Source organism: Giraffa tippelskirchi, chromosome 11 (genome assembly GCF_054371585.1).
Source record: "Giraffa tippelskirchi isolate mGirTip1 chromosome 11, T2T-mGirTip1v1.2.pri, whole genome shotgun sequence".
Classification (NCBI taxonomy): domain Eukaryota; kingdom Metazoa; phylum Chordata; class Mammalia; order Artiodactyla; family Giraffidae; genus Giraffa; species Giraffa tippelskirchi.
The window spans coordinates 125,915,922-125,927,487 of record NC_137285.1 but is presented as its reverse complement, the minus strand read 5'-3'; the positions used below and the strand labels follow the sequence as shown (position 1 = coordinate 125,927,487).

General features: G+C 56.7%; 1 protein-coding gene and 1 long non-coding RNA gene across 5 annotated transcripts in view; one reads left to right on the top strand and one right to left on the bottom strand.

Moving 5' to 3' along the window:
* Positions 1-313: 313 nt before the first annotated feature.
* Positions 314-11,566, top strand: part of ARRB1 (arrestin beta 1) — a 79,526-nt gene continuing 68,273 nt past the window's right edge. For 2 of the 4 annotated variants that reach the window (XM_081539671.1, XM_081539672.1), the window contains exon 1: positions 314-853. In XM_081539671.1, coding sequence (XP_081395797.1) covers positions 834-853 — 20 coding nt within the window. In that variant the 5' untranslated portion in view covers positions 314-833. The remainder of the gene's footprint in view (positions 854-11,566) is intronic. The other 2 variants (XM_081539674.1, XM_081539673.1) reach the window with 1 other exon arrangement.
* Positions 2,314-9,230, bottom strand: LOC145525824 (uncharacterized). The gene is made up of 3 exons (XR_014068431.1): positions 8,482-9,230; positions 6,081-6,279; positions 2,314-3,201 (listed from the first exon to the last, which is right to left on the bottom strand). It is a non-coding gene; the product is annotated as an uncharacterized LOC145525824 (long non-coding RNA).

Sequence of the window (11,566 nt, the reverse complement as noted above, 5' to 3'; positions counted from 1 at the left end):
AGCTACCCCGGCTCGCCTCGGGTCCCCCTCCCACCCTCATCAGTTCCCCAGCGCTGAAACTGCCTGCTCCAGCCCCCTCCGCCCCTTCTTCCTGTCCCTGTGGTGTGGTAGGGTGTTCTCTCTCCAGAAGGGCGGGGAGGTGAGGTGCGGGTAGGGTGGGGCGTAGGGCGAAGGCCACCGCAGGCACCCTGTTTCCTACCGACCCCCCACCCTACCCGGGGAGCCGCCTGGAGCTCCGCCCTGGGGTTGCAGGCGCACCTTCGGCGTCCACGCCCCCGCACACGCAAAGGCTGCCCCCCACCAGCCCTCCGGCGTGCGCAGGGGAGCGCGCCTGCACACACGCACATTGCACAAAGACGGGCACCCCGCTCCAGCCAGGCAGACGCACCCCATTCGGCAGCGCACACAGCGGTGCACACGCACCCGCACCCTCGCGTTCACACACGCGCACGTATACCCATCTAGCGTGCGCCCTCACGTATACATACACACACACGCGCGGGGCAGCACCCGTGTGGACCTTGAATGCCGACCTCCGGGCCCTGACGCGCCTGGGCCCTGCCCAGCGGCTGGCTGGGCGGCGCGCACACACGCGCACACCGGCTCCGCGGGCCCTCCCCGCTCGGGTGCCTGGACTCCCCGGCTCCCCGGCTCCCCGCCCCGGTCGCGGCGGGCGCTGTGCGGCGCGGCGGGACCGGGCGGGGGCGGCGGCCCGGAGCGCGGAGGAGGCGGAGCAGGAGCCGGGAACCGGCTGGCCCGCGCCCCTCCTGTCGGCCGGGGATTTTCCAGCCTGGGCGCTGACGCCGCGGACCTCCCTGCGGCCGCCTCGGACCATGGGCGACAAAGGGACGCGGTGAGTGCGGGCGGCGGCCAGTTCGGCGCGCGTGGGGGCGAGCCGGGCGATGGCGCGGGCGGGGGTCCTAGTCCGTGTCCCGGCTGTGCGTGCGCAGCCACTCCGCCACCTCCGTTTCCGCGGCTCTCGGCTCTGCTTCAACCGAGGTCTCCCATGTGGTCGCCGGCAGGGCTGGGGGTGCCAGCAGGGCTGGGGGCGCGGGGACCTGGCCGCGGAGACACACGCACACGCACTCATTCGCTGACACCCTGCACTGGCTAGCCGGCTCAGGGACGCAGGGGGCAGGCTGACACACAATGGCACACGCTCATGTGGACACACAGGCACATTCATCCATGGGCGCTCTGTTTTGGCACACATTGACATTCACTGCCACATGTCAGCACATCCAGTGACACTGTCACACACTCAGTGGTACACACTCAGTGGTACACACTCATCAACACGTTCTTGCTGACATGTTCTTGTGGGGGGGGTGGTCATGCTTCAACATATACCAGCGCTAACACACCTTCATGCTGGTGTACACATGTTGACCTACCCTGATACCTACACTGTCACTTACACTCATGGTAACAAACACTCTCACTGAGACACCCGGGCTGTCACCAACAGGAACACTTATGTTGGCATGTCTGTCACCAACAAAGTGTTCAAAAGACCACACCAGTGCTGACCCTCACAGACACACATGAGACTAATGCCCAGACAGACACCCCGGGTCACATGCCAGCAGCCCACTGGGCCTCTGACACACTCACTCCAGTCCCCACAAGTGGAGAAGGTGAGAGGCCCCCTGGAGCCTGGGAAAAATGCTTCCCATCCAGGGCTTCCTTTCCCTCTGATCTCCCCAAGGGCTGCAGATCTCTTCCAGCAGGGAGGTGGGGAGAGGGGGCTCGGGTCTCCCTAGGAGCCCGCCCTGACGCAGAAAGGGAGAGATCTGCCTCTGAAATGGGAAACTGGGACAGGCAAGGGAGGGGGGCTGGGGCCCAGGACAAGCCCCTGTCAGGCAGGCATCTTTGTCACCCTAGATCCTCCCTTTCACTCCACCAGCTCCCTTCCGTTCAGATAGAAGCTTCTCCCGTATCTCCTCTTACCCCTTCGGCATGAACCCTCTTATTCATTCTTTTCTTCCTTTACCCTCTTCTGTCTTTGTACCCCACTTCTCCCCAGTCTCTCCTTTCTCTATGCCCCGCCTTACTCTCCTTACTCCCAATAACTATTTACAGAGCACCTGGCGTGTATGAGGCATAGTGTGGGACACAAAGGTGTGCAAGACCCATTCTTTCCCCGGGGAGCTCATAGACGAGAGAGAAAGGGCTCCCGTGGCCATCATGCTCCGGGACCACTGACAAAGCAGTGCAACACTCACTGCCATCTGACACTCACTGTCAACAACCTGAGAAAAGTCATGCAGAGATTAGCTCCATTTTCCAGAAGAAGAAACCGAGGCTCAGAGATAACTTGTGCTCTGAAGGTTTAAAAACTGCCTCCTGCTGGCTCTGCGAGGAGGTTAACTTTGCTCTTCCTGTTTTCCGGAGGAGGAACCGGAGCTTAGAGAGGTTACCCTGACTTGCTTAAGGTCAAGAGGGTCCAGAGGCTGGAGTCTACTTGATCCGTTTTTCTGGAGCTCGCTATTGGGCACTGTCAAGCCCCCCGTGGACCCAGGTTTGAGGTCCGGGTGGGATGGCTGGCTCTGTGGGTGGAGGCCCAGCTGGTGATGGAGGCTGCAGAAGATGGCGAGGCATCTGCATGCACCTTGATGCTAGCCCCCGTTGCAGTCGGCTGACCCAGGACCCAGGTCTCTGTCCTCAGAGGAGCATGTGTGAGTCTCTTCCACCACGTCCAGGTACCCCAGTGACAGGATCTTCCTGATCATGGAGGTGGGACTTCTCTCCCTGCAGGGAGCCTGCGCTTCCCCCTCGCCACCGTCCCTCTTGTGCTGCTTCCCCATCAGGGTGACTCAGCCCCTCCTGGGCCTTGGTTAGCCTCACTGTGACTTTGGGGGAAGTGTCGTTGCTCTCCTGCTGGCATAGGTGGTCAGCAGGATGGAGACCTGTTGGAGACCCTATCTCTGGAGCTAGGTATTTTCCGTGACTTCCCTGCTGTGTCTCTAAGTCACTGGGAGCTTGAGGACCTTAGCTTTCCCACCTGTAAATCGTAGCTATCCATACCTAACATGTTCAGGGCCCTCCCTGTGTTTTCTGAATACACCTGGCAGGGGAGGAAGTGCTGCTGGAAGCCTGGCACCTAGGCCTGGCTGTAGTCCATGGGATGGTGGCCGAGTTCTCTCTTCCGGGCTCCCCTGTAGTCCCAGGAGGCCTTCTTCTCCCTTCCAGACAGAGTTCCTGAGTAATTTGGAAGTGAAAGACACAATCAATAATAGGCTGTGCCTTGCCTTTTTCTGTAAAGCATGGGATTCTACTTTATCTCCGACTTAGACGAGGAGACGGCAAGGGCAGGATACTCTAAGGATCAGGAGTCGTGCATCCATCCTGCACCTGGATTTGCCACCCCCACATGAAAGTGACAATGAGAATGAATCAGAAACAGTCACTGCACCTGAGGAAGTCCCAGGGTCGGGGGGAAAGAGGGGAGGAGACGAATATCTGGATAGGATAAATTACAGGTAGTGTGATGACTCGTCTAACAAGCCCTCATGGAGCGATCAGACAGCCATTCAACAAACATAGACCAAGTGCTGGGGCTGGCAGTTCAGAGATGAATGGCTCTACTCGGTTTCCAAAAGACTGAGAGCAGAGCGAGTGATTATCTTGCAAGGTGACATGTGCTGTGGGAGGCCAACGGAGGAGTCCCCAACACAGTTTTGGCAGGGGGCATGGTGAGGGATGCTTTCCTGAGAAGGAGATGGCATTGGAGCAAGAAGGTGGGGCTGGGGACGTCATTCCTGACTTGGGGTGAGGAATCTGACTAGGTTTGAAGACATGAGGGAACACGTGCCGCCTGCGGGTTGGGCTGGGGCGACGGGTGAGAGTGAACACAGACTGGTTATCAACAGCCTGGGATGTCAAGCTAAGGAGAGGTTTTCTCCTGAAGTCCCCAGTGACTCAGAGAGGAGTGTGGGGAGGGGAGGGATGGGAGCAGATTTGTGTTTCAAAAGGATGCCTTTGGCAGTGGCAAGGTGCCTTTGGCTACCTGATGTGAAGAACTGACTCATTGGAAAAGACCCTGATTCTGGGAAAGATTGAAGGTAGGAGAAAGGGATGGCAGAGAATGAGGTGGTTGGATGGCATCACCGACTTGATGGACATGAGTTTGAGCAAGCTCTGGGAGTTGGTGATGGACAGGGAAGCCTGGTGTGCTGCAGCCCATGGGGTCACAAAGAATCAGACACGACTGAGTGACTGAACTGAACTGAAGGAGGAGCAGGCCTGGATGCAGGGAGCCCAGTGGGGAGGCTGTGGAGGAGCCTGGGAGAAAGCAAGATTTAAGTTAAGGCTGTGGCGAGAATGGAACTGAGAAACATGAACAAGGAGGTAGAATCTATTAGCCATACTGGTCTGGTGCCTGGCATGTGCCAGATTTACATGCATGATCTCATGGTCCTCCCTCTGATTCTATTAGTGTAAGGACTGTTCCCATTTTCTATACCAGGAAATAGACTAGGAGAGATTAAATAATTTGTCCACTGCCATTCATTCAATGAGCTTTTGAACCCAGGCCTATCTGCCCTGCTGCTCTGTGCTTTCAGCCAGAAGGAGGGGATTGTCTGGCTCACAGGTGGCCTCCCCTACCTCCCTGGTGACCCCATTTTCAAGTCAAGCATCCCTTCTGTTGCTTCCTATTCCAACGAACTCAACTGGCAATGTAAAGGATCAAAGTTAGACAATAAGAAGGACTTCCCGAGAGACAATGGGATGGAGTGACATTTCCTTTTCTACAGATGTTTATGAACTCTTCTTTTTTGGCAAGGAAGGAAGGTGGGTGTGATGGGGACACGTAATCACCAGCTCTCTGTGAAACTTGGCTGTGGTCTCTCTTGGTGGTTAAGCTCTGTGTGACCCATCTTGGCTGGAACATGGGGGAAGTCCTGTGGCTTTGGCCAGGGTCACTTATGGGACTGCTGGGAGTGGAAGCATTGAGCCTGACCCATCGGCTCTGATCCCTGGCTCTAGGCTGGCCTCTGGGCTTCAGACCTCTCCACAGCTGTGTTCCTTCTGAGCTTGGGCCTCCTTGCCCAGGGTTGAAGCCTCCCATTGGCATGGGTTCAGGGGTCCTGAGTTGTGGGTGTGCCATACACTGGGGATGCAGCAATGGAAGAATAACAGGCTGGGAGTCAGCACACCCTGAGTGGCCTCTGGCCTCTGCCAGGCCATCCTCTGCAGTGACCATGCTGGTCATCTAATGAGACCTGCAGTGGGTGGCAGCTTGACAGGGAGCCAGGCTGGAAGTTGAGGAAGATATCAGGGGTCTTCTGCATAGATGGGTCTAGATCTCAGGGTAGGGATGGACATGGGAGGCAAGCATGATGAGAGTCTTCAGCTTAGAGATGGTAGTTGACTTGGCAATTATGGATGACATGGCACAGGGAGAAGGGTATAGCATTTGAAGAGAGGGTGGCTGGGAGCATTTGAGGCTTTGGAGAGCATGAGTGTGTAAGGAAGGAGAAAGGAGAAGGGAAAGAACAGGGGAGGCTGTGTCCTGGGAGCCACAGGGCAGGGAAGGGCCAGAAGAGGATGAAACTGGGAAAGACCCCTGGCATTTAGGCAGAAGGCAGTGGCTGGTACCTTGTTGAGAGGGGTTTTGATGGAGCCATGAGGGCAGAGCTGGACCACAGTGGGCAGAGGAGAGAAGGGAAGGACCTTGTTTTTCTCTGCTTGGAGCTGGTAGGGAGCCTCTTGGAAGAAGAGTGTGAGGCCCTGGGCACTGGGGGCTCTGGGTGTGGGGACCTCGGGAGTGAGGCTCAGCTGAGGACTGGGAGGGACACTGCAGAGGTGTGAGATGGTCACAGCGGGGAATGTCTGTACTGGCTCCTGAGAGAGGGGCCGCGCTGAATCGGGCAGAGGGTCTTGAGAAAGGCTTCCTGGGAGAAGGTGCCCCCTGAACTGGGTCCTGGGGCATGCGGAAGGCTTAGGTATTCTGGACAAAATGAAGCGCCTAGGTCCACGTGCAGGTGAGGAGTGAGGCAGCAGCCCTGGCGAGCGGGCTGTGGGTGCTAAAGTGGGTAGGTTTCAAGGCACTTTCTACTCATGTTTTCATAACTCACGTGTCTTTGTTCCCCAGTTGGTGAGCTCCTTGTGATTTGGGGCTATTTCTGTTTCCTGTTGGCTCATCCATTGTCCAGCTCTGGATCTGGTTCATAGAAGATGCCTGGCAGGGATGTGTTGACTGGACTGAACTGCTCCCTCCCGTCTTGCCTCTGTTGTCTGCCCAAGGGCTCCTTAGGTCTTTCCCATTAAGGAATGCTGAGGATGGAAGCCATATTTCCCAGATGGGACCCGGTGCTGGGGGATTGCCTCCGTCAGTTTGGGAAGTCCTGAAGGAGAAGAGTACCACTCCTATCAGAACGGGCTTCCTGCAAGTGAAGCCTGGTTCTCCCCCATCGGACAGGCTTCTGCAGGTGGGAGCCCTGACTCTGACATCAGGCAGGGGGCTTCTGGGGGTGGGACATGTCTACAGGATGAGCCCTGCTGGGATTAGAACAGGGCATCCTGATGGGTCCTGAGCATCGTCCTTCCCTCCCGTGTGCAGGATGGGTCCCACCCCGGGGGTGGCTTGAGTCCTAGAAGGGGGATGTAGAACAGAGGGGGTGGGACAGGACAGGGTGGCTGCTTTTGAGAGGGAAACAAAGGACACTGTTGTCCCAGCCCCCTCCCCCCCCTCCCAAGGGGCCCTGGCAGGGCCATCTCTCTGGAGACTCACCCCCTCCTTCCTGGGCCTGGCCCCATCTTTAGTCCCACTTGAGAGGAACTGCTTGTTCCTTCCCAAGAGACCCAGTGCCAGATGAGGCCCCCGGGAGGCCCGGCCCCAGGGATCAGACCAGACAGGTCCTGGAGTTCTGTGTGATTGAATTCACCACAGCCGGAGTCACTTTCCCTCTGCCTGGGGCTGGGGCTGGCCTGGCGGAGACCATAGCCAGTGGGTCCTCCTGTAACTGGAGAGGGATCTGCAGCGGGGGTGGGGGTGCTGGGGTCTGGGTCAGGGCAGCAGGAGGCAGGACTCCTTACTAAGGTCTGAGTGGTTTGGTGGCCACGCTGGCTCCAGCCTCTCTCCCCAGGTGCACTCAGAGGCCCAGAAGGTGAATGAATGTAGCCCCACACAAGGCAGGTGCTCCCTTCATCCTGGCCCTCCAGGTGCAGGGAGGCCCCAAACTGGTCATCCTCGTCATTTTGCAGCCTCACCCCCTTCCCTCCCAGCTGGTGCAGTCAGTGGGCGTGGATGCTTTTTGGCAGAGGACCGTGGAAGGGGTGGCGAGTGGACCACTGGACTGTGCCAACCCAGGAGGGTCAGAGGTTCTCTCTAATGCTTTCTCAGTGCTGTGTGACCTTGGGCACAATATTCACCCTCTCTGAAACTTGGTGTCCCTATGGAAGTCAGATCAGCCTGAGGGTATGAAGCTTTTCTCCTGGAGTCACTGTTTCCTGTGTGCTGCTAGTGGGTTTGGGGGTGACCTTCCTTCTGGAGGGCAGAAATGGGGGACTGGGCAGTTCAGGCCTCTGCCACACTGCAGTGGGACTGAGATCACTGGGGAGCTGGGCCTGGATGGCTGTGGGTTGCATTCTTCCCTGTGGAACCAGGTCCTCGCCTTGGCAGCCTTCCACCCCTCAAAGCACCTGCAGGAACCGGCAGGCAGGCAGGTCCTGGGACGTTTCATTTTCTCTGCCCAGGCCATGCCCTCCTCTGGTGCCCACAGCCTCTTCTGTGATCTGATCAGCATATATTAAAGGCTGATTAGAATAGTGGTTAGGCTCTAAGAAGAACCAGATTTCCTGGTTTCAAATGCCAGCTTGCCACTTCCCAGCCTGGCAACGTCTGGTGACTATTTAACCCCTTCTCTGCTGCAACTCCCTCACTTGTAAAATGGGGTAGCAATGGTGTTTGCCTTATAGGTTGTCTTGAGGATTAAATGAGTTAAAATAGGTACAGCTAGGAGATAAGCCCCTGGCACAAGTGCAGTGTTACATGAGGTTAGTTCACAATGCCCTTCCTGTCCTTCAAAGCCTGAATCACTCATGGATCACTCATGGCCTCCTCCTCTAGGAAGCTCTCACTGATCTGCAAGTGCCTTGTGACTTTTTTTTTTTTTTACTGTATATTCATTCTCTCTCTTTCTTTTGGCATTCATGCCTCTGTCTCTTTGTAGGTCCTGGTTATTTGCACACTCATGATGTCCTCTGTATGAGACCAAGGACACTTGGCCCGAGTCTGTTGTTCCTTTGCACCTGTGTAGACCTGGTGTGTCACTGAGCTCCGTAAATATTTGTTCAGTGAAGGAGGCTAATGTAGTATTCCACTGAGAAAAGATATACTTGGAGAGGGCAGTATGGTGGGTGAGGACAGAGGGACACCGTTGCTGATTCTGAAATGTCTAACGATGGCCCAGAGTCACAGGCATTAGATTATTCTCTGTAATTCAAAGGACGGAAGGCACAGGATGACGGCTTTACCTTTGCTAGGAGAACGTGTGTTCAGGCGACCTGGCGAGGGGATCGGTGGCTCGTTCCAACCTCTGTGCCTTTGTTCCTGCTGCTCCCACTATTAAGAATGCCATCCTTTCTTCCCTCTGCTTGTCCAAATTCTACTTCCTCAACACATGCCCAGCCATCACTTCCTGGCCCGTTGGAGAGGGTGGGCTCTGTTCATCACACCCATCCTCAGACATTGATGGAGCCTCTCCTGGGTCTGGGTAGTCCATCACCCTTTAGGATGGACATCTGAATCTGGCTACAGTATGTCCAGTGTGGTTTGACCTGACCTGAGGAGGGGACTATGGTTTCCGATGACCTGGCAGTGATCAAGGAGCTCTTTATGCACCTGGAGTGCCCTCCCTCGGCCTGCTGGCAGAGTACAGTTCTCCCCCACGGCTTCCCACTGGGCAAGTACTCAGAACCCACCTAATTACGGAGGACAGAGTTCTGGGCACTGGATCCAGCAGGCTGCGGTCATAATCAGCTAATTAAACCACCGGAGCACTGCTTCTCGGTCCAGCAGAGGGGAGGGAGAGGGGTTGAAGAGTCGTGGGAAGGAGAGGGATGCTCCACGCAGGGAGAGTTCTGACACCGGGCCTGCTGAGCTGAGCTGGGAAAGGAAGCAGGAAATGGGGAGAGAGGGTGAGGGGCAAGCAGGGAGAGGGACAGCTGGATGAGAGAGGGTGCTATCTGGGGACCGCACTCGAATGAGATGAATCAGAGCAGCCATCTGGTCTGGGAGGCAGGGACCCCACTTGGTCACTGTCCCTGTGACATCATAGATGAACTGCTTTTCCTCTTTGGACCTCAGTTTCTCCGTGTGTAAGCAGCAGGGGGAAAGGGTTGGCCTGGAAGGTCCCTGGAACCCTTTGATTTGGTTCAACAGCTTGCAGGGGAGGAGGTGTCAACAGCAGACTGTGTTTCTGCCCAGCAGCTTGGCCTCTCGCAGTCCTGTCTTCTGAAAGGGGCAGGTGGTGCTCGGGACTGACCCAGCCTGAGACTTAGTCTCTGTAGGTTAATCACAAGGGAAGGGCGTAGATGGCAGTGGGCAAGTCCTTGGCCTCTGTCATGCCCTTGTCCCTGCCCTGTCCTCCTGACTGCCCCATGGCTCCCAAACTAGTGTCCTCAGTGAGTGACAGTTTAAGGTTGTGCAGTATCCTTTCTAACAGTCTAGAAATTTCCTAAGAAGCACCCTACGAGTGTAGGAATGGGGTTCCCTGAAGGTAAAGCCACAGGTTTGGAGTATGGATCTCAGAATCACAGAGACTTGGCTTCATTGTCTAGCAGTATTGTTCCCTGACCTTGGGTGAGGGTCTTAAACTCTCTGGGTGTCAGTTTTCTCATTTGTGAAATAAGGATAATAATATCCTCTACTGCAAGTAGTTGCTATGGACAGAGAGGGTAGGGATTTGATAAAAGTCACTGTGACTCTTAAGACTGGCAGTGGACCCAAGCTTTTCTTTCTGCCTCCTCTCTGCTGCATCCCCTCCCCCTTCCTGCCCTGCCCAGGACTGTGTGCTCTGCTGGGTGTGCGGGGGTGGGGGGCTGTGCTGGGCAGGAGGAGAAGGTCAGATGATGGCTGCAAAGGGAAGTGAGATTGCCCAAGGGAGGGGAGGGTGGAGCAGTTGGTGCTGGGGCAGATGGGGCCCCCCTCCCTTTTGGCCCCTCACTTATGGTGGGTTCTCTAGGGGGAAGTGGGGAGAGCTTGGGGGTCAGGAAGCTGGGGGCAGGAGAGGGCATCACGGAAGGTCCCAGGCTTCTCTCCTTTATCCCCGCCCCCAGGGGCTGGGTGTAGAGCCAAGGGCCTGATTTTCTGCCAGGGAAGCCAGCAGGCCTCTGTTTCACACACTCAGACAACAGCCCTTCCTGGTTCTCAACCCCTAGCGGGAGGTGCTTGCTTGAAGCCGGGGCACTTGGAAGGCAGTGCCTGCCTCAGAGATCTGTGAGGTCTGGAGGAGAGGCAGCAAAGGAGGGGACCAAAGCCGCCTCAGCCTCCCCACGCCCCTCCCCGCAGTGCTGGGCTGTGACAAGCCAGGGCCTCTGACTCCAAGGAAGCTGGTTACATAACTCAGCTGGACTCCCTGCTTCCTTCTTCCATTCTCCCCAGAGAGGCCTCTGGAGGTGCTGCTTTGCTTTGATTCCCGGGCCCAAGAGGTCATTGAGACCGTGCCCCTGCCGAGGGTGGTGATAGGCGCTGCCCACACCATCTTGGGAGGAGAGCTGTGTGCGTTGCCCTGCTGCAGGCACCGGGTCGGCTCTGCACACTACCCCCCTTCCCATGCTTCTGGGGGCAGAGCTGCAAAGGGGAGAAGCCTCATTAGAGGAAACAGGCTGTGTCCTGAGATAATTTGCCTGCAAAGTGCCCCGGAGGGAAGCTGACCTCTCTGCAGCTAGAGGAACAGATAATCAGCATTTTCCAGTTTGTTCAACTCAGTTCCACAAACGTTTCCGCAGCACTTGCAGGGTGCCAGGCCCAGACCTCCACTCAAGGCATGTTCCCGAAGCCGAAGCTGTCTGCCCATCCACCCCGCCCCCGGCCCCCGCAGTGCTGTGTCTCTCCCAGTGGGCAGCTAACTTAAGAGGCAGCTCTGCTCCCATCTCTCTGCTAAGACCATGCTCTTTCTCACAGACTGGGGCCTGGCTGTCCTGGGTTCTGGGGTGTCAGGGACCTCATGACAGGAAGCATGGGGATTCCTCTGGGCTAAGCTTTTTTACAGTTGGTTTATGCCCTTGGTTTATGCCTTTCCCATTCAGCGTCCCCCTCCCCCAACCCTGCCCTCCCAAGAAGGTTCCTGTGGACAGACACCTCTGTGAGTACCTGCCACACTGCAGGCCCTGGGCTGGGCCCTTGAGGTATGAGGAGGAAACAGGCAAGTCTCCACCCTCGTGCTGCTCTTATCATAGGGGAAGAGGGAAGAGATCAAACAAGAATGCGGTCAGAAGGAGGGTGATGGGAATTCATTTATACCAGGGGCAGAGCAAGCCCATTCATTTATAGCCGGGGCAGAGCAAGCCCAGTGGATAAGGGTTAAAGGCAGCTCCGCAGAAGCGGGGAGGTCACGGC